Here is a 21,915-nt window from a genome sequence, read left to right as displayed (position 1 = left end):
CGGAGCTGCTTCTGATCCTGAGGAGCGGGCCAAGCGCAGATGGCTTCGATCTTCTCCGGGTCAGCACGGACACCTTCCGTGCTGACGTAGCTCCCGAGCACTGGGATCTCGGGAGCGCAGAAGATGCACTTCTTCAAGTTGGCATACAGCTTGTTCTCCCTCATCACTTCGAACACCTGCCTCAGGTGTTGAAGGTGCATCTCGACGTCCGTCACGCCGCCCGCGGCACGACTGTGAATGAAGATGTCGTCGAAGTAGCTGGGCGCAAAGTCGCGGAACGGCCGGAGCAGATTTGACACCATGCGATTGAAGGTGGCAGGGGCGTTCTTGAGCCCCTGCGGCATCACGAGCCATTCCCAGAGCATTCCACTGGGCGTGCTGACGGCAGTCAACGGCACGTCGGCTTCGCGCATCAAGATCTGGTAGAAGCCATCCATCAGGTCGATGGCGCTGAACTTGGTGCTGCCGGACATGGTGTCGAGCACCATGTCTTTCCTCGGAATCGGCGTCTGCGCCGGGATGGTGGCGTCGTTGAGCTTGTTGAAGGCGTGGACGATCCGCCATCCGCCGGTGGCTTTCTTCACGCAGAACGTCGGGCTGGAATGCGGGGACAGACTCTCGCGGACGTGGCCGGCTTGCCGGCGACCTTCGAAGAAAGCGTCGATCGCTTCGACTTGATCTCGGGGAAGCGGCCACTGCCGCGTCACACAGTACTTCGCGCCTGGCACGAGGTCGATCTCGTGCCGAACGCCACGATCGGGTGGAAGGGCGGCTGGAACCTTGTCCGGAAAGATGTCGCTGAACTCGCGTACAAGAGGAGCGACTGGGTTGCCGGCAGCCTCTAGAGCCGGCAACGACTGGGCAGCGTATCGTGCTGCGCGGGCGTTCTTTGGCTCAGCACCTTTCGGACGTGTGCGAGCGTCGGACGTTGAGTCCGATGCGTGGGTCTCGACGGCTGCGATGGATGCGGCGTCTTCGGCGACGATCATGCACACTTGTTCGATCTCGCCCTTCTTCAAGTCGCGAAGGAAATGTTTCCACGAGAGGCTAGGCAGTCGAGTGATCTCGGCAGCGTCGCATGGAGGACGTGCGACCTCGACGTTGCACGCACGCGGAGGTTCGTCCGCGTCATTCCCCACCAGGACTGAGATCATCTCGGTCTCAGCTTCGACTGGATCCCGCGACGGCGCACGAGGTCGTCGCGGTTTACGACGACCGCGACGACGAACCGGGCGTGGAGAGTCTTCCACAGCTGACAGTGAGAACCCATGCTCGATCACGTCAGCAGACTCGGGGTGCCGGAACTCGACATCGGCACCAAGACGCGGAGCCAGCTGTTCGGCCGCGTCAACTTCTTCGGGGAGCTCTCGCTCGACCACCCGCGGGAATCCATGCTCGACCGCAAGTGGGAGGCCACGCTCAACCACATCATCACTCGGACGTGGGAACCCATGCTCGACCACGTCATCTTCTTCTTCGGGGGAGAGCCACTGCTCATCCGGACGTGGGAAACCATGCTCGACCACGTCATCATCGTCTTCATCCGAGAACCACTGCTCATCGGGACGTGGGAACCCATGCTCGACCACATCGGACGCGTCCTGAGACTCCTGCTCAGGACCGGCGCAGGTTGCGTTTTCGCATACTGCACATGAAGGGCCATCGCTCGCTTCGGGTGCAGCATGGGCCATGGATTCGGGGTCCATGACTGTAACATGCGGCCATTGGTTTGGCGTTCCGCACAGGAACGCTTCGACGGCATTCACGTCGATATCGCGGGGGCGGACTGTACCAGCGAGCCAATCGATGGCAGGCTGGTGGCGAGCGAGCCACGGGATTCCGAAGACGCAGTCGAAGGAGCCACTCAGCTCGATCACCAAGAACTCCTCCGAGCCGCGGAACCCGTCAAACTCGTACGCGAAGGTGGCAGATCGCCGTGGCGTACGCCGCGGCTTCCCGTCAGCATACTTTACGATCATCTCACCGCCGCTCTCGCGGATGCTCATGTCCGCCGGCAATGCCGACAAACTCGCGGCGTGAACGAAGTTGTTCGTCGCGCCGGAATCCAGCAGGGCGCGTATTGGGCGCTGTGCACCTTCAACGTGGAGACTGAGTACGATCAGTCTCGAGTCGCTGCCAGATGTGGTGGCTGATAGGCGTGCGTGAAGCACGGGAGGGCTAGGAGGAGGTTCTGCCACCAGAGAACCATCGCTCCGTACACACCCAGTAGGGCGCCCCGCACCTACTGGTCGTCGCCGTTTTTTGGAGCGGCGACGTCGTTCGCAGTCGTAGCGTTCGCCGCCATGGGCGACGGAGCACGACACACCGCCGCGCGATGGCCAGGTTTGCCACATCGAAAACACTTCATAGGACGCGACCCCCGAGTGGAGGATTGGCGTGAAGGCGACGTCGGCTCCCGACGTCCGCGATAGGACTGGATAGCATCCACCTCCATGGGTTCGGGCTCTGGGTCAGGGACAAGAGGCCGTGAGACATCGAAAGCTTGCGATGCCGACACACTATAGTCTTCACGCAAAGCGACAGTGAAGGCTTCCTCCAGCGTCGATGGCGTCTTGCGGGTCAAGTAGAAGCGCTGGTAGCCAGCATTCATACCGGAGACAAAGACGTGGACTTGTGTGGCCATGTCGACTGGCTGCGTCGTGATACACGAGGCGAGATGGCGCGCGCGTTGAATGTACTCGAGCATGGTCAGACGTCCCTGCTTTAGCGAAAGGAATGCCGACCGTTGAACGCTTTCATCTTGGGGCGGCTCGAACGCGAGTCGCAGGTCAGCCTGCATAGCTGCCATCGTCGGGAAGCAGGAGGCGTCGGCCACGAGTCGGCCGAGCGCCCACTCCTTCGCCTTCCCGGACAACTTGGAAAGCAGGAAGCGCGTGCGCGCGAGCTCGGTAGACAATTGCCGAGCTTCGATCGCTATGTCCACCTCGCAGAACCAGCGGTTCAGGTGAAGGCGGGTCTTGCCTTCGCCGCTGTATGTGGAGACATCGAGCTTGACGATGTCGGTCTTGTTCTTGGACGGCGTGGGAGTCGTCGCACGCCGACGTAGATCAGCGAGCTCACGCGTTAAGAACTCTTGAGCACACAAGCGTTGTTCGTGTTCCGTTCCAGTCGTCAGGAGCGTCTTGACGACCGTGTCGCCTGACACCGCTGCCAGGCGGTGGAGTGCTTCCCACTCCATCAGCGTCAGGTGCGGGAAGTTCTCGTGCTCCAACGACATACTCGAGATGTCGTTCATCTTGATCTTGGGCGTTGAACGGACGACGAAGTGCTACCAGGTGTAACGGGCTAACAGAACCCGTTACCGACGTACACTGTAGTTGCGAGGAAGTAGGTAAAATGAACTCTGATTGATTGATGTGGACATGCAGTGTCGAGACTCGAGACCGTCCCAACCAACGGTTGTACGCTCGACTCTGATTGGCCACCGCGCACACGCGGTGGCACCCGTATGACAGAGGCCTGTCACATCAGCGGACAGATTTGGTGTTCAGGGTGTGGTAAAATCTGGGCGCTAAAAAATCTCGGCATGGTTCTCTTTGTCAGTTTTGACCGTCGTTCCAAGCGATGCGGTAAGCTCACAAGCAAGATGGGTTCAATGTGAGATCGCTTGGTTCAGAACTTACCACATATTACAGCTGCAAAACCACTGGGTTTCCAGTCCCCCGGCTCAAAACATGCGATTGCGAAGCCTTCCACCAGCGCTTCGAGTTATCATCAACGGCCCGTGATACCCACACCGACCGACTCGACTCGCCCGCTCTCCACGATAGCACCGATAGCACTTCCAAAGTTGCTGTTCGAGCAGCAAAAGCCTCTTCCGACTCACACCTTCGCCAACCGCTATGGGCTTCTTCGACGAACAAGTGGGCGTCAAGGTGCCCCAGGTCACCGTCTACTTCTGGATCATCAAGGTCCTGGCCACGACGGTCGGCGAGACGTTCGCCGACTTTCTCAACGGAAATGTTGGTCTCGGTCTGGGCGGCACCTCCGGCACCATGCTCGCCATCCTCTTGGTGGCACTCGCGGCCCAACTGAAGCTCGACTTCTACTTCCCGCCGCTCTACTGGTTCGTCATCGTCGCCATCAGCACTGTGGGCACTCTGCTAAGCGACAACCTCACGGACAACCTCGGCGTTTCGCTGTCGGTGACCACCCCCATCTTCCTCAGTCTGCTGGGGGTTGTGTTCCTGGCATGGTACCATTCCGAGAAGAACTTGTCCATCCACAGTATCTTCACGCGGCGTCGGGAGGCGTGGTACTGGCTGACCGTGCTCGTCACCTTTGCGTTGGGGACGTCGGCGGGAGATCTCATCGCAGAGAAGCTCGACGTTGGCTACGGAAACTCGTTGGTCCTCTTTGCAGGTTGCATCCTGTTCGTGGGGTTACTATGGCGGTTCAAGGTGATCAACGGGGTGCTCGGCTTCTGGGTGGTGTACGTGCTGACTCGGCCGCTCGGAGCCTCGCTGGGAGACTTGATGTCACAGAACCCGGCGGACTCGGTGGCCTCGGCTTCGAGCTCCGGGTCGGGCTCATCATCGGCTTCGGCTTCAGCTTCAGCCTCCGAGTCGATGTCTGGGTCTGGCGAGACGGAGGAGCTCCCTTCCGGTTGGAAGACCGGCCTCAACCTCGGCACGACGGTCACGAGTATGATCTTCTTGGCTCTCATCGCAGTGTTGGTGGCTTTCTTAACCATCACGAAGAAGGACGAGCTGAAGGTCGAGTCCATTCACCCTGACCTCGAGAAAGGGGAGGAGCCAGGGGCTACCTCGACCACTTCAGTTCAACACGAGTGGACGACGCTACCCGACAATGCAGCGCGGTAGACTGTCTTTCAAACTCCTGAAGGTACTTTCCCACTAAGCCAATGCGTCGAGTCTCAAAACCTACAACATCATCCTGTGCATTGAAACTTGCTTCGTTATATACTTCGTTTATACGCATACTGCGTTGAGGATTGTTTTGCTATGAATACGTTTGGCATACATGTCCCCGCCTACTCCACACGAGTGATCGGTGCCGACGGGAGCTCGCTCTTCCTCGAGCGCTTGCGCAGGAAGAAGCTCTTGACGTCCATGATGGTGCTGAGCAGCACGGGCAGCAGCAGCATTCCGTTGAGCACACCGCAGACCACCACCATCATGTACATGCGGAAGTAGTACTTCTTGAACACGCGCGAGTCCGCAAGCGTCAGCACACTCAGACCGATGACCTTCGTGATGGTGATGCCGAACAACACCGACGTCAGGACCTGGCGAAGGGCGTCACGAGCGCGCTCATCGCCCGTGCCACGAGCCTTCGCAAAGAATCGCACGTAGTGGCCGCTGAACTCCACCGCGATACCAGCGGCAATGATCAGGTTTACAATTGACAGGCCGTTCAACATGATGTCCAGCGGCTGCATCAGACCCAGCACAAGCACCACAATGTTCGTAGCCGTCAGCGCGATCGTGAGCGAGTAGAAGACGTTGCCCAAATACAGCGTCGTGATCACGAAGATAGCTGCCAGCGACAGACCAATGAGCTCATACGCATCGTGGATAATCGTCAGGTACTGCTCGAAGTACACGTACGTCAGCGAGTACACCCAGATGTCCACGCCAGTCTTCTCGCTGATCCACTCAGCCGCCGCAAGGTTCTGCTTGTACGAGTCGATGTAGCGCTGTTGCGTCGGGTTCGACGTTCCCGTCACCATGTACGACCAAGCCGTGATCTCGTCACCGTAGCCACTGCCGTTGATGTTCACCGCAGGCGTTGAAGAGTTGACAGTCGGAATGGGCTCCGTGTCAATGCTGAACTGGCCACGGTAGATCGACCCACCACCGTACGAGCACGAGGTGCCAGCACTAGCTGTTGCGAACATGCTGAAGAGCGACATGTACTCGTCTTCAGGGACGGGAGGTACCGTGTCCGACGACGGGAGGCACGTGTCGTCATCTGAACGCAGAGTCGTGTACGTGTCGTTGCCAGTCTCGATAGGGACGTAGTCACCCGCGGAATCCACACGGCAGCACTCACTGTCCGGGTTCACGAAGCCCCAGAAGTCGTCCATCCACGAGTAGGTCGTGCCGGGGCTGATGTGGGTAATAGTCTCGTCGCCGTTGTTGGCCAGCGCATTCATGATGTTGGGGATGGAGTACGTGCCGCAGATGTCCTTGGACTTGCAGAAAACCGTCTCCACACTGTCAGCGTTCAGCGACCAAGTGTCCGGGTTGCGTCCGTAGCCCGTCTCAACGATAAAGTACACGGGCACACCCGTCGCCAGGTAGACATCAAGCGCGTTGAAGTACTCGATCATGTACGAGCTGGACGGCATGGCCTCCTTCTGCGGGAGGCCCTGGTCTAGGGTTTCCATCGAGTAGATTGACCACAACGTCCACGCGAGGAACGCCAGCAGGACGATGAGCTTCACGAGTTTGTGGGTCAAAATGGACGCGTACACATCCACGCAGTAGTCAAGAACCTGCGTGAGCGAGTGGTTCTCATTTACCACTGAAGGTCGGATATCGTCAGCCGCTGGGGTCTTGGGCTGCAGAGACACCAGTGGCTCAGACGACTGCTGAGTCTCTGGTGCAGCAGGGGTTTGTGCTGTCACGGACGAAGATCGCTTGAAAATGATGTCGTACTTGCCGCTCAGCTCGCGGCGCTTGTCCAGCGTTAGAACAGACAGGAAGAACGTCATCTGGAAGCAGAAGTTGATCGCCACAGCACAACATGCCATGGCAGCGAACCACAGCACTACGGGCATCTTCGAGATGGCACCAAACGCGAACGCTACTGACTCAGCCGCGGAGGCCATGAAGATACTGGGGCCAATGTACGCCAGACTTTCGGACACGATGACAGTAGTGATCTCCTCGATGGCCTTCGGGTTGTGCTCCAGACCAATGAAGAGACTCGGCTGATCTCGTCGGAGTTGGTCTTCCTTCTCGGTCATAGCGTGGATGAGCAAGAAAATGTTGTCGACACCGATAGCCAGCGACAGGAAGGGGACCACCTCCATGATGATCAGCTGCAGCTTGACTCCGAACCACATGTACAGACCGACCGTCGACGCGACGCCACACGCAATGCTGATCACGCCACAGAAGCCAGCCACGATCTTGGACGAGATGAAGAACTCTCGACTGAACTTGAAACGATTGATACCCAGCGAAATGTAGATCAGCATCAGGCAGTAACTCAACGCCACGGGGCCCATACCATTGCTCGACTCAGCGTCAACCTCGTCATTGACAGAAATCTCCGCGTAGAAGTAGACGTCAAACACCGTGTTCGAAGCAGCCTCCACCTTCATCGTCTTGATGTACTCGCGCTCCCACTTGATGGCAGCGTCGTTCTTGTCGTCATCAGCGTAGTTGTAGTTCAGGTACGAAGAGACAAACGCCACTGAGTCAAGGAACAAGGTATAGTTGCTCTCAGCGCCGTCGGGGAAACCACCCAGGTACGTGTTGTAGAGGTTCATAGGCGAGCCGAATGCCGACAAGCACGGACAATCGCTCATGCTTGAGGGAAGCGAGTCGCCATCGTCCAACGCGTTCTTCAGCTCCGTGCAAAGTGCCACGTCGGACGTCGTCGGAGAGTACAAGCAGTTGCTGAAGTGCTCCAGCTCAAAGCCGTACTTCTCGTAGAACTCAAAGTGCTCCATGTTGTTCTGGAAGTACTGCGTGATGGAGTTGACGGTGCAGCCCGTGCCCGTGGCCTTCCAGCAAATGTCATCCAGCTCGATGGTGGTCTCGCCATCATCAGAAGTGTACGTCACATTGGCCGCCACATTCTGGACGCGGATGGCCTCCTTCAAAATCGACGAGCGGTAGATGTTGCCGCCGTCCTTGGGCACCATAATGACCTGCTCCGAGCGGTAGAAGGGGTTGAAAATGTCTCCGTAGTGCTGGCGCTGCTCATAGGACGTACTAGCCGTGGACACCCACAGCTTGATCGGGTCAGTCTCGATGTCAATGTTGTACAAACCGGCAGCACAGATCACGACGACAACCAGCACCATCGGCATGATCTTCTTGGGTCGGTTGCCCTTCGACACGAATTGCGCCCACGCACGCAACTTGTTCGTCATGAGTTCATCCATGAAGCTCAAGTGCACAACGCTTCCAGCCATCGCACTAGCCACACCATGGAAGTCTGGCGTAACAGACCCCAATTGGGGGGTGTCTGAGCGTCGGTCTACCGCGCTATATCTCCGCTCGCGAAGCATGGCGACAATGAACCCCACGATCAGCAACAAGCCCACGACTCCACCGAAGATGACGAGGAAGTAGTTGAGCGCTGTCCAGTCCGTCACCGGGATGTTGGTGGCCAGGTACTCGTTCAGCTCGGCCCAGGTCGAGTCGTCGTTGTTATTCACCACGCTGCCACTACCTGAAGACGAGGCGGACGAAGCGCCGTAGCAGGCGTCGGTGTACGTTCGGGTATCGTCCGAGCTTACGGCACAGAGCGAGCCACAGACGCCCACGCAGGACGTCATTTTGTTGTTCATGGGCGAAATGCAGTTGGTCGCGTTGGCGTCGCAGTGGCAGAACTCGGTCATCTGAATCTCCTCCGAGTACTGGTCCATGGTCGTCACGTTGATCTGCTCGGGAGACCCGATGCTGTTGTACGCGTACTTGCCCATGTACTCCATGAGGCCGTAGCCGTCCGTGCAGTCCTGGTTGGGGTTGCACAGCAGCGAGAAGGAGCTGTCGTCCTCGCAGAAGTCGTAGATGTCTCGGATCCAGTCCTTGCCCACGTAGTACGTGGCTTCCTCCACGGCGGGGAAGATCTGACCCTCGTGCTCGTCGTCGCCCGACATGATGCGCACCTCGTCGATGTTGAGGAAGAGGCTGTTGTTGGGGCTGCACGTGAACTGGCAGAAAATGTTGCGCAGGTTTTCCTTGCAGGCCGAGCACAGGCCCGGGATCATGCGGACCTGCGTGGACAGGCCCGTGTACTGGGACTCGGTGCAGCAGAGCATGTCGTCGCCCAGGGCGATGGTCTCGTTGTACAGCAGCGGGCAGTCCACCTCGAACTGCTCGCGGTTGGCGTCCGACCACTCGGAGAACTTGTTGGAGAAGCCGGCGTCGTACGCGTCCTCGACGGACGTGGGGTAGTAGCGGTTGGGGATGGCGGCCAGCGACGTGGTGATGTTGACGTAGGCCGAGTCCATGGCGATGCAGTAGCCGGGCGCTCGGTACAGTGTGCCGAGCTCCTGCACGAGCTCTGGGCTCTGGATACACTGTTCCACCTTGGAGTACGTGCACATGGACAGCTGCGACTCGATGAGCGCCAGGTTGGTCGCGTTGTCTGCGAGGTTCCACGGCACGTAGCTGGAGGCGGACGACACGCCCGAGGAGGACGTGGAGCCGGAGCTGCTGGCCGCCTGAGCCGCGCCCAGAGGCAGCAGCAACGACGCGAGGGTCGAGACGCGCATGGTCGAGATGTGTCCGATGGGCGGCCGATTGGGAAGTGAGGGAGGAGGTCGCATAGGTGGCCAATTGAGGGATCATTTGGACTCGCAGTGGTTGAGACGGATCAGACCCTGTATCCTAGCGTGGCACGGCGAGTCTCCACGTACTGGACCCGAGTGTCTGTACAGGCAGCGCAGGCGTCTGCCTTGACGCGCGCGTCTGCGAGGCTTTTGTGCCGGTAGGCTCCGCTTAGTCGGGCGTCTGAGTGATCAAAATGCACCACTGGGTTAGGTAACGCGGTAAACGGCGAAAGGCCCTCCGCCAGCCAAAGCGCGAGCACCTGCGACGGCCATGCAGGAGCACCGAAAGCGCCGCCATGATGGTCGCGTCTCGCTTGACACGCAGGATTCAGGGTGCAGCCGCTTCAACGCCGACTGGCAGACGCCCACGCCAATTGCTGAATCGTGGAGTGATTGTCGTTTATCGTTTAATTGCATGACTCGCAGAGTGATGGTCGCTGAAGTGAAGCCCGTTTCAAGGAGCCCCGAAATACCGTGAAGCGATGGCACTTCGCCTGGAAGATGCCCACGCCTCGACTCGTGGTGGGCGGGTCGCTCCTGTTCCCTCGCCATGTGGACGCCGACAGTCTCGCGACAGAGGAGGACGCCGACCGATCGGTGCTCGCCCAGTCGGTGCTTCGCGTGGCCGACCTCCTCGCAGCGTCCCCAGTCTCCAGTCAGAAGCAGTGCGGCAGCCCACGCGTTGCGGCATTTGCAGCGCCCGAGAGTCCTTGGCGGGTCGGCTGTGACGCTCCCAGTCCATTCGCCAGGAGGAAGCACCCGGCGTCTCCGCGTGTCGTGGCCAGGATGAGTCCAATCCCTCCACGAGCTCCGTCGCCTGTGGGGGACCTCCCCACCGATGCGGTCGTGTCGCTCGCTGCTCTCATGGCGCCGCCGCCCGGGGACATGACGATCCGGTCGCCCAGACGAGCGATTCTCGGCCAGTCGGACGTGCAGAAGATCACCAAGTGGCTGCAGTCGCTCTCGCACGAGGCCACGAGCTTCTCGTCCTACGCGCTCTACTGCGAAATGCTGTTCCGAGAGAGTCGCGTGCTGACGCAGGGCAAGCCCGTGCCCAACCGCCTGCAGACGGCCATCGCCTTCCATTGTCTGTGCAAGGCCACGGGCGTGTTCGCGAGACACGAGGACATTCTCTTTCGCATCTGCAAGTACGTACGTTCACTCTGTTGGCCAGGTACCATGACCACTGACGCGGCGCTTGACTCCTGCGTAGCGACTTGGGGGCGGCCATCTACATGAACCACGATCCGTCTCTGATTCGCAACGGCGAGTTCGAGGCGCTCGAGTTCTTCTCTCGCCTCACCACGTTCTATGAGCAGCACGCGGTTTCCCACCAGCAGAAGCAAGATCTCCACCAGGGTAGGACGCTCCTTAACCCCCTCGCTTGCCAAGTGGCTAAGTGTTTCTATTACCTACAGAGATGTTGAGGCAGCAAGTGATACACCAGCAGCGTCTGGGTGAAGAGCGGGCTCGAAACGAGCAACTGAAGCACGTGCAGCAGCAACTTCATGCGAATAAGCTGGACCAGATCAGCACCAAGAAAACGTACGGGAAAGACTTGAACAGCAAACTGCAGGGCGTGCTGCAGCACTTCCAGCACGTCAGTGACGAGGAGAAGGAGAAGATCGTGCTGGGGGCGATTGAGGCGCTGCACGCGCAGGTGTCGGCGGCATCGCTCCTTGTGATCGCGGACCAAATGGACCCAGTGGAGAAAGACAAGCTCATGAGTGGTTTGTTCCAGGACGAAATGAAGGAGATCACACGGTACGCACGCTCGCACGGGGCGTCTGCTTGCAGCCGTAACAAACTAACGCCGTCCTTGTAGGCAGATTGAGGCCCAGGTTCTTGTCAAGTCGAACGCGCACCAGAACATGATACTCGAGCGGTCGGCTGCGCGAATCACTCGCTTCCAGGCGCTGATTTTGCAGATCGTCGAGACGCCAAACACGGGTGAAGCTCTTAAAGAAAGCTCCAGTGCCGACGCGGACGATTGTTTGTGCGACCATGACCGCAAAGTGCTGGAAAGTGTCGGGGACGTTGTCGATGAGCTCGAACGCGAGAAGAAAAGCTCCATGAGCCTGGAGCAGAGGCTGCAAGAGGCAGAAACGCTCCTGAGTGAGCTGCGATGGAAAAACAACACGCTCATGACCGAAGCCGAGGAAAACGCAAAGCAGCACGAGCATCAGCTTCAAGAGATGCGAGATCAGCTGGCAAACGCGCAGAACTTCACGGAGGACAAGGCCATTCAGACGGAAGATGACGGCGACGAGTCTCGCCGACACAACGAGAGTGGAGGCAAGCGGAGGCGGCACCTGGTTGCAGCTGACAGTGACGACGACCTCATCCTCAAGAACCGCGCCAAGAACAAATTCGGCTACGGCATCGCCAACATCATCGACCAAGCAAAGATCGCGCCGTCGAAAGTGCGCAAGATCCTGCTAAAGCGCAAGCCACTGACGCTGAACGAGCTCCACAGTATCATTGTTGGCTACTACCAGGCCAAGATGTTCCAAGACGTACAGGACGATTCGTCTGGGAAGCCACGGACCAACCTGGCACAGTTCATCATGGAAATGTACGTGTTGCACTACGGACTCAAGGACCTCGCCATCAGCCAACTCGTCTTCCTGGATGCAGCCATTCGCAAAAACGCTCGGGTACGTGAATGTCGTATTGGGTTTTGTACTTGTGGGGCAACGGGTCTCACATTTGATGCTACAGGAAAGCGCTCGTGTGAGGACTTTCGGTCTCCTTACAGGCTCGCTCGACCCAGAGTCCCATGCTTGCTCCGTTCAAGGAGTCGACTTCTTCTTGCTGGTTGCCGTGATTATTTTCAACGGTATGTATCTGCCTGCTTGTTGGTATTGGCGAGAAGCACGGCTAACGGTCGCCTTTCAGCTGGTGTCTACAAGAAAGGCAGGAAGCAAGCTGTGACCATTGCACAGAATCTCAAGACCTTCTTCGGCGACGGGATCTTCGTCAGCCCCAAGTCGGTGACTGTGAAGCACGAGCTCGTGTGGCAAGCGATCGATCTGGCGTTCTCGTTTACGCGCAACGAGCCTGGAGGGCCACTGAGTCAGCTCAAAGACGAAATCCGCCAGCGGTGTTCAGCGAACGGCGGAGGCCTCGACATTGACATGGTGCTAGAAAAGGTCATGAACTACTGGTTCGTGCTGTACGAGCACCAGATTCAGGACATTCACAGCATGTTTGCGATGGTGGACACGAACGGCGACGGCACCTTGGATTTCCAGGAGTTCTGCGAGCTGGTGGCGGTTCTGGAGCCGACCATGGACCGCCGTGACGCGTTGGCACTTTACAATCGTGCGGCAGGAGAAGACAACGTGATCGACAAAGATGAGTTTGTGCAGGTCATGCTGGCTCACCAGCGCGGCGTCATCCTCGAGGAGTTCTATGGTGGCGTGTCCAACAAGAAGATCCTCATGGGCATCGAGCAGCGCAAGAGTACACTCTTGCCGTTGGGTTCGTCCACTACGCTGCTGACCCAAGACAAGGAAGAAGGGTCCTTCGACTCGTTAGCTGCTGTCATGGCCTCTGTCTCGATGAGTTCGGAGTCCTTGGAAGATGACGAGGAGGAAGATAAAGATCTGGACGACGTCGAGATGACGGAAACCCAGCGAGTGCAGGAGAATGTGTCCTTCCAGACGCTGTCCAAGCTGTCGACGTGGGCCGCCGAGGCCAAGATCAAGCTGAGGCGAGCTACACCACGAGTTCTCGAGTCGACTACAGAGGAAGACGACGACGACAATTTCCAAGGCGATACGACCTTACTGCTGCGGCAAGTGTTGCAGAAAGCCAACATCAGTGTAGCATCGTAGAGCCGACGACATCAATAAAGACAGCGAAGGTTCTGCGCATGGTGCTTCGAAGCTGCTTTTCCAGCAACGTCTTCCGACACGAGGCAAAGTAGTGGCTGGGGTGCGATGAAACTTGGCCATCCACTGCTTGGGGCCCGTGGCCAGCACAGTCATTGCTCAACTTTCTGTGTGCTTCAAACATGCTGTCCAAGCGAGCGTGCGCTCTCACTCTGTTGCCAATTGCTGGGGTCCCTTTGACTTGTTGAAGGCGCCTTCGCTGCGACGGCCACCTTCAGGAACCAGTGCAATGTCGAGGTCAGCGTGGACGATAACCATTCGATCTGTCGCCTGGACGCCGGTAATTTATCTGCTCCAACCGCTGGTTGCGATCGCAGCATCGACCAAAGCACGGTGTATCGCCACAGTCCTAGCGCCGAAGCTACGCGCAGGTATCCTCCCTTGGTACTTTGTCTCGACCGATTCGCCTATTGCTCACTGTCTTGAATTTGTCCCTGTAGTTGCATATGGAGACAGTGAAGTCTGGTACGACATCAGCACTGTCCCTCCTGGCGCTACAGACTGCGACAGCTACGAGTCATGCGTCACGAAGACCAGCAAAGAGGGCTTCAATGTCGGCGTGATGATTGAGCCAGTATCCCGAGATACCGATGCCACCTTCACCTGCAGCTCGCTACTTTGCCAGTACGCAAACTGCCTAGATGCCTCCCGCTTTCCATCGGACGACAACAAGGTCCGGAACTGCCCTGAGGAGCAGCACTTCAATGCCGCCTTCTGCCCCTGAGCATTGCTTTTCCTTCACAGATCAACAGTAGCCGTTAGATGATTCCAGAACTCTACCTAACGCGTCGATCAACCGCTCTTAATTTCATCTTGGATCAACTTAGCCTTCACATTTGCCCATTTGTTTCCCCCCTACTTCATCAATTCTTGCTCCAGCTCCAGATCACGAACTGTCAGCGTGTACTTAGGCTTCTTGTCAGTTCCCTTGGATACCGTAGTCTCATCGGAGCTGCTGCCATTGTCTTGGGCTTTTGTCTCCATCGTCACTTTGAGAATCATCTCTTCAATGGCACCTGGAGTAGCCTCCCGAGGAACAGCATGGCCACACACCTGTAGCACTGCCTGCCCCGGCTTGATAAGACCCGTTTTCTCTGCGGGCCCTGGGCTCGATATGAACGCTTTGATGTAGATGGCCTCGTCCTTCCAATTGCCAAACAGGATCCCTAGTGGTGCCTTTGGGAAAACGATCTCCTTCCTTGGAAACGATGCCAACAAATCTGCGTCGTCACCGCTGGCCGATAGAGAAGATACCTCGTCAGCAGACTGTTTCTCTCCGTCTTCGGCCTTGACACTGTCAGGGTTTCCAGCAGTCTTGCGTGACAACGAGTCTCTATCACTTTTGCTGTCGGAGAGTCGTCGTTGCTGCAGCTGCTTACGAATCGACACGTACGTTTCTCGGCTCACGAACGCAGCCTGCATAGGTTCCTTCTTGCTCGCAACGTCACGCAGCGCTTCCATGATGTCTGTAAAATTATTGTAATCCGGATATGTCAGTGAAACCCCGTTCACACGAAGGAGCACGTCGCCTTTTTCGACTAAATGACTTCGTTGTGCGAAAGACGGAACTCGAGCGAAGGCCGAAAGCACCACGTACTTCCTGCCCTCAGATGGTGGGTCGTCTTCATCACACACGAACGATGATGCGTCCTCTAACTCGATCATCGGAGGCCAGTCGCGTAGCTTAATGATGGCATCTGGGCTTGCTGCAAACTGCATCGTCACAGGACGAGTCTTCAAGTCACGGAGAACGGCCAAGACTTCGGACAGCGTCTTGAAGCGTAAATCCACAGCGTTGACCTTTGTCAGCAGTTGCCCAACGCGAATCTTGCCGCTGAGTTCAGCCGGGCATTTCTTGCCATCCGATTTTGACGCTGTGAAGCCCACAACGATAACGCCGCAGGACGCCAGCGGGCGAGCTCGTAGCCGCAGTCCAAATGGTCCTTCTTGTCGAAACGTAAACGTAGTAAACTCAGGTTGCGGCCTCATTTGCAGTCGCCGATTTTTGGCAGGGTCCTCGGGTAGTAACGAGAAGCGCATGGTGAAAGGGAGTGGCAGTGTCTCCAGCAAAGCTCGTAGTTCCTCTACGGTCAGCTTGCTGCAGCACAGACCATTGATTGCCAGCACACTGCTGCCAACCGGAACGCGCTTCAGATCGCCAGCCAAGTGGAAATCCTGATTATCGTCCGACTCAGTGTTGGTAGAAGAAGCCTGGACGTCCAAAATCTTTGATACCACCACGTACTTGTTGAGTACACCCTTTGAGAAGGTGAAGGGAACAGTGTTTCGCTCTGTGAAGGTGCATTCAAGCTCTTGAGGCTGAATTTCCACCTCTTTCGCGCCACGCCACGGGCTCGCAGTTGGCAAATCCTCCATGCGGATGTCCAGTAGCTGAAATATCAGCGGCCAGAATTCGTCCATTTGCTTGTTTAACGTGCCAAGCAACTTTATCATGTGCTTTAGTAACTTCGTTTCCATAGTCTTGGCCAGATACTCGCGGATCAACTCCGCAAAAAGCGACGTTAGCATGTTGTAGACCGCGCTGAACCAGCTCCCTTGTACTGTAAGCTTCAGTTCCTGGCGGATTTCGATCGCCATCGAGTTCAGCACCAGAATCGGCTTAAACTCACCAGTGTCCTTGTTCACAACTTTCTTTTCCGCCTTGAAGCCTAAGGAAATAATGCCACCGCTGAGTGCAGCATCCGCTACACCTCCACCATGCAAATAAGGGAAATAGTTTTGCTCGAACGTCCAGTCAAAGCCCTTGAGAAGCGCCGTCAGGTGCGTCGCGCGAACTGTGAATAGTTCTTCGTCGACTACTGTCCCCATCCGCACATTCACTCGCTCCTTCTTCACACGGAAATTCGACAAATCGAGCTTTGAAATGGAATACCCGACGTCATCCTCCACCCCCGAAATCGTGTCAATTTTGATGGTAGGCAAAACAGATGTGAAGAAGTCGAGACAGTGATCCTTCATCCGGTTCACGAACGCCTGTCGTTTTTCACGGTTCTTCGACAAAGTAGTCCCCCATTCTGCCAGCTTGTCAAGCTGGACTTCAGCAATGGCCTTATTCACGTTATCGCAGAACTCGTCGGGGTTTTCAACGGAATCCACCAGTGCCTTAGCCTTCTTCATTAATGTCTGTCCATGCGATGTTTGCTGCATCTGCAGCCAGTACTTCTCAGATGCAAGAACTAGGACTTCGGCCTTCGAAGACAGCTTGGGCAGCAGTTCCTCGGCCTTTTGCGCCAGCGTGCTCGGGTCCAAGTCGGTCATCGAGTTGACGCCCAGTTTTGCGCTCGCCATCTTCTCGAGGCGAGAAATGGTCTCTTGGGCCTTCATAAGATCGCCTTCGTGCTGTTGCATCTTTGCGAGGACCTCCGACTGCAAAGTCTGGTGCTCTAGGGATGCTTTCAGCGCATTCAACCGAGGCTTTTCCGCATTCATTTTGCTCTCCAAAACCTGAAAGACCTGCGACAAAACAAGCTTCTTCTCTTCCTGTGAATTTGTCAGCAGTGAAGAGTTACTACCCTGCGAAAGTAGTCTTTGTCGGGCTGAAGTGAGCTCAGCGGTGGCCTTTTCGCGCAGACTTGAGTGGAGACTCTTGACCTCGTCGCTGTTCTTCAGCTGACTCAGAACATTGGCTGCCTTTGCGAAGAAAGCCGCCGAGTCCTTGCCTTCAAGGAGGTCGCTCTCCAGCATCGTCTTGGCCGAGACCGCCATGTCCTTCAACCGCTTGAGCTCCTTCCCACTGGCAGCTTTCAAGCGTTGCGTTGCATCGGAGAAGCTCGGGTCAAGCAGCGAAGCGAGCGCCCTCGAGTACTGGTCCCCGTAGGACGCGTTGGTCGAGATGAACGAGATGGCCTCGGCGTGTTGCTCGCAGAAGATCTGCAGCTGGCGGTACGCCTGCTTGGCCTTGAGACTCAGCACGAGAGCGTCGTCGCGCGTGATCCGCCCCTGGAACTCGTCGTAAATCCTGTCGGCAGATAAAGGCTTGGGGACTTTTGCAAGGAGCCGCAGGTCGACACACGACACGTCCTGAGCCTGCAAGTAGCCAACGCTGCCACCGTCCAGCTGCACCGCGTACGAGTCGTTCGCCCTTCTGTAGTCTGTGATAGTCCCCAGCCCGAAGCTGGTGCGGACGCGCGTCTCCTTCGCCAGACGCAGCTCCTCCTTCTGCGAAGACCCAAGAGTTAACAGAGTGAGGGTCTAAAAAGACACCAGAATGCAGCAGAGAGGACGCACCGGCAGGAGCTCAGAGTGATGGTCTTCGTCTCCGTCTTCAATCAGCACTTGATACTGTTGGTCCGACACTCTACCAACACTCTACAGTCAGTCACCCCATTCAAGCCCCCCTCCCTCCCCTTGGTCGTCTCCTCACATGTAGTCGAGCACGACGCCCTCCACGGCTTCTTGTGAAAGGATCATCACTTTCGTGTCTCGTGGAAACTCTCCACATCGGAGCATCCGCAGCTCCGGCAGCAGGCAGCCTCTCTGTTACAGTAATGCAATCACGAATCAGAGCACGCGAGCAAACTGGAACCCACGTCAACAGCCACCTACTCGGGCGTACAGGACGCCGCCCCCCGCCAGCGCCACTTCCACGTGCGTCTTGCGGTCGCCGCAGCTGCGCACGCGTCCGGGTCCGAACGGGCTCTTGACTTCGTCCCCCTCGCGGTAGCGCACGGCCATCGCGAAGAGCGGCGGCACCGCTTCGCTCCCCATTTCTCTTCAATCTCTGTCGGTTGGCCGAGCTGTATGTAGTTGTAAGTACACAAGTGTGGTAGTTACAAAGTACAGGATACGAGTGTATTATTCATACATATTTCAAGTGGAAAAGATCCATGTGTAATAACACACGTAGAACTGTGCTTTGTGTATTCTATCGCCCCAAGAAGGCATCCAGTGGACCCTTCTTGCTCCTGCTCGGCTCCGTTCGTGCCATGGCCTGACTACGTTGGGTCTGGCTAAGCCTCAGCGCGAAGTGGAAGTCTTCGTGCTCGGTCCGCGGCTCCGAGACGGTGCGCTTGCACTCCTGGCAAAAGTAATGGGCGGCCGGGGCAGTTTCTGCTTGGGCTGAAGTTGAAGTTGCCTTCACAACGAGTGCCTCTCCATGGCTGTTGCTGCTTGGTGGGGCGAAGAAGGCCGATATCTTGAGCCTGCTTCTCTTTCGCGACGGCGATGCCGCCCCATCTCCGCCTCGCTTGGCTGCCAACTGCTTGAGGTCTTCCTCCACACCCACGTCCGCACCCCGCGTGAAGAAGCTCGAGATCGAGGTCACGGCTTGCGAGTCCAGGTCCTGCAAGTTCCTGGCGTGCATACTCAGTGTTTCCAGCGGGAAGACACTTCCCAAGTGGAGCCGCATCACGTTCATCGCCGCCGCGTACAGCTCGTCCACGGTCGTGTCCTGAGCGATGCCCAGTTTGCGCGTGCGCGGCTTGTCCCCGGCCTTCGCGCGTGTGAACTGGATCGTCAGCTGCGAGGGGAAGCGCTTGTTCTCCATGCGCTCGTCCTCGCAGCGCATGACCATCTCCTCGCATAACAGATGCACCCAGTACTCGAGCTGCTCCACGCGCACCAGAGACGACCCGGAGCGCTGGTCAAACTGCTTCACGCACCCCAGCACCTTCACCTGCACCTTCTTCTCCTCCACCGGCTCATCACCGTCGCTGCCCTGGCAGATTTGGTGGATGTTCGCCGCAGCTTCCTGGCCCATGTGCTTGGTGAGCTCTGCCAGTCCGCAGCGCTGGAGGAAAGCGTGCGCTGTCAGCATCTTGAGTCTCTCCTCGGATGCTCCACCTTCTTCACTGGAGGGCCTCCCCCCCATTGGGTCCAGACTCTCATAAATACTTTCGAGCTGCTTGCCGAGCTTACCCCCGAGGCCTCGAACCTTCCGCATAGGCAGGCTCTTCATGAAGTCCGTGACGAAGCGAGGAGCCACCACGACTTGGCCGTTTGGCTTGTTCAGAGGAGATGCCAACTTGGCGAGGAGCTTGTTGCCTGCCACTCCGGTCGAGCAAGTGTAGCCAAGCTTGCTGTGGATCGCGTGCCGAATCTCTCGCGAGATCGCCGCGCCAATGCAGAGTAGTCGCTCGGCCTCCGTCAACGGGAACGCCAGCAAGTTGCCGTCCTCACCATCCTGTGAAGCAATGCCGAACACATTGGTGTCGTGGTTGGCGGGGTCCTGACAGAAATCTGACGAAAACACAGTCTACCGTCACCGCCATACCATGCAAAAACTCGTTTAGTCAAAGGTTGCACCAATATGAAGCAACCACGCCTGCTCACCATTTCAGCAAGCCTCTCCTTGGCCATCTCGGTGACGTCCATGAACGCCTCATCGATACTCGCCTTCTCAATGACCGGCACCATGGAGCCTAGAATGCTGAAGATCTCGCGACTCGCAATGCGATACCTGCGTAGAATTGCCTTCTGGTGGGTGCGATCGAAGACCTGCCCGGGCTTGCGGTTCTCCCCCAACGTGTCCACATGCGGCTGCAAGCGACAGCAAGTCAGGAGTTGACCTCAAGGTCGGAGGGCTACCGACGTACCAAGTGGATCTGCGGGCACTTCTCCTGGGCATCGTCTGCAAAGTCTCCTACAGCAGCAACGTAGTCAGTTTCAACAGGTACAGGGCCAAGGTGGCAATGGTCTCCACACCTCGCTCCACGCCGAACTTGCGCGCCTCGTAGTTGACGGCCAGCAGACTCCCCCACTGCTGCACGGCCACGGGCTGGCCATCCGGGATTTGGAGCCGCCGCTGCTCCACCTGCGCGTAGAAGCAGTCGAGGTCGAGGTGGATGATCACCCTAGTCGAGCCGTCCATTTTGGCGTTGTGGGAATATGACTCATTGTTTTGTCAAATATACGTAAATAGTCAATTGCACTAGACACTTATCAGCAAATTTCCTGCCATGCATCCTGAAATGCACAATTATAATAAAAAAGAATTGGGAAGTGTCGCAATCCTGTGAGACTTGATTGCGGCGACAGAATGAGAGCGGAAATTTGCCAAACCTGCAAAATAGTATGCCACACGACATATTGTTTCGCAGGTTTGGCAAAACTTCGCTCTCACTCTGTCGAATCCACCATACTTTGTGCAAGTGATTCCCAAAACTAATGTTCCGTCCGCTCCCAATTTGTCGATGCTATTAAGTCTCGTAGGTTAAAGTTCAGAAATCGTTTCAGAAAACATCACCGAAATGTATCCTTCCAAAACGCAGCTGTTTACGTTGGTTACTCTTTGGGTTACCAACAGATCTGATCGTTCCGAGGCAGCAATGGAAGTTGCCCTCTTCTCGTTCTCTGCGCGCATGCAGCAGCTAGCCCGCGTCCTGGTTAGCGAGACCCACACTGCTCATCGCGTGGTCTTGGTCAGCTGCGACAGTGGTCCTGCCGCAGGACTCCTGCGTCAGCTGGGGCTCCCTCGAACGAGTTCTGCTTGGTCAAGCACTCGGCAGTGTCGATGCATTTGCCGCTTGATGAACGTGCATGCACGACTGTGGTCTCCTGATTAAAATGCTACATGTCGGCATTCCTTGGCTAGCATTGTGTTGCTGCCGCTGGCCTGCACCACAAAACCATCATCCGGCCGGTTGATAACCCCCGCTCGCGACAGCCGCTGCCGCGGATCCGTTCCGACCAGGACCGACCTCGCATTTGATGGAGCGACATATAGCGGTTGCTCAGCTTGGTGCCCCGTACTCGCAGGAGAGCCGGGCGTCGGGGATCCATTCCGACCAGCAGCGAGTCTCTTTTTCGCGTTGGCCTGCAGTCTGCCGACGCAGCCGTGAGTAGGGCTGTCAACGTTTTGCGTAGACTGACAACTGACAGAAAACGTTTTGTGCAGTTGTCAGTTTAGCCAAAAGTGACACAAACGGACGCTAAACTATTCAGCTATCACCAGCTGTTTCGCACTTACCTGACGATATACCTCTGGATGATATACTCAACATTATGCGAATAGACGAGAACACGCCGAATTCTCTCTCTTGAACAAGCTGCGCCATATCAGCTAGAAGAGCTCGTTGCGCGCATGGGGCTGTGCATCAATGCCATCTTCATCGTCACTAGCGTGCACGATCGCTTTCATGACCTCCATCTTGAAAATGCTGGGGTCGGGATGGCGGGAGCTTCCCGCCGGAGGGGAAAGACCTCACAACCGAGCAAGATCAGAAATGTATGAAACAAAGCATTGGATAGTTTAGTGTCAGTCTGTGTCAGTTTTCGCGTGCAAAAACTAAACTGACAACGTTGTCAGTTTAGTTTCAGTTTTTGTCAGTTTAGCGCTAAACGTTGACAGCCCTAGCCGTGAGTAACATGGCGACTCGATCAGAGCAGACGCGGTCACCTGGCTGCCGTGGGGATCCAGACATAGCCGCGCTTGGCGCCCGCACCTCCTCGACTCCAGGCTTGAGCTGTGTGCACTTGGCTGTGTGCACCTGACGAGGCTGTCGCAGGCGCAGTGTCCGCGCGGCCAGCGTTGCACTTCTGATCATGGATTCACTCCCACGC

The 21,915-nt window shown here is 57.0% G+C and overlaps 5 protein-coding genes across 5 annotated transcripts; 2 read left to right on the top strand and 3 right to left on the bottom strand.

The window, feature by feature from the left end:
- Window positions 1–3,863: 3,863 nt before the first annotated feature.
- KRP23_14951 (uncharacterized protein) lies at window positions 3,864–4,844 on the top strand (the record flags this gene model as incomplete). The annotated part of the gene is made up of 1 exon (XM_067885834.1): window positions 3,864–4,844. One exon carries the CDS (start codon window positions 3,864–3,866, stop codon window positions 4,842–4,844), a length of 981 nt encoding a protein of 326 aa, XP_067736845.1.
- Window positions 4,845–5,014: 170 nt separating this feature from the next.
- Window positions 5,015–9,442, bottom strand: KRP23_14950 (NPC intracellular cholesterol transporter 1; the record flags this gene model as incomplete). Its single annotated transcript, XM_067885833.1, has 1 exon — window positions 5,015–9,442. The coding sequence occupies one exon, from the start codon at window positions 9,440–9,442 to the stop codon at window positions 5,015–5,017; it is 4,428 nt and encodes a 1,475-aa protein (XP_067736844.1).
- Window positions 9,443–10,000: 558 nt separating this feature from the next.
- On the top strand, window positions 10,001–13,338 carry KRP23_14949 (uncharacterized protein; the record flags this gene model as incomplete). Its single annotated transcript, XM_067885832.1, has 6 exons — window positions 10,001–10,647; window positions 10,713–10,858; window positions 10,918–11,263; window positions 11,325–12,156; window positions 12,221–12,338; window positions 12,398–13,338. The coding sequence occupies 6 exons, from the start codon at window positions 10,001–10,003 to the stop codon at window positions 13,336–13,338; spliced, it is 3,030 nt and encodes a 1,009-aa protein (XP_067736843.1).
- Window positions 13,339–14,250: 912 nt separating this feature from the next.
- On the bottom strand, window positions 14,251–18,123 carry KRP23_14948 (uncharacterized protein; the record flags this gene model as incomplete). Its single annotated transcript, XM_067885831.1, has 4 exons — window positions 14,251–17,574; window positions 17,644–17,713; window positions 17,780–17,892; window positions 17,962–18,123. 4 exons carry the CDS (start codon window positions 18,121–18,123, stop codon window positions 14,251–14,253), a joined length of 3,669 nt encoding a protein of 1,222 aa, XP_067736842.1.
- Window positions 18,124–18,280: 157 nt separating this feature from the next.
- KRP23_14947 (DNA polymerase eta) lies at window positions 18,281–20,224 on the bottom strand (the record flags this gene model as incomplete). Its single annotated transcript, XM_067885830.1, has 4 exons — window positions 18,281–19,609; window positions 19,687–19,893; window positions 19,950–19,996; window positions 20,059–20,224. 4 exons carry the CDS (start codon window positions 20,222–20,224, stop codon window positions 18,281–18,283), a joined length of 1,749 nt encoding a protein of 582 aa, XP_067736841.1.
- Between the last annotated feature and the right edge of the window lie 1,691 nt (window positions 20,225–21,915).

Source organism: Phytophthora ramorum (genome assembly GCF_020800215.1).
Source record: "Phytophthora ramorum isolate Pr-102 chromosome Unknown Phyram_PR-102_s0024, whole genome shotgun sequence".
Lineage (NCBI taxonomy): Eukaryota > Oomycota > Peronosporomycetes > Peronosporales > Peronosporaceae > Phytophthora > Phytophthora ramorum.
This window is presented reverse-complemented; position numbering and strand designations above follow the sequence as displayed.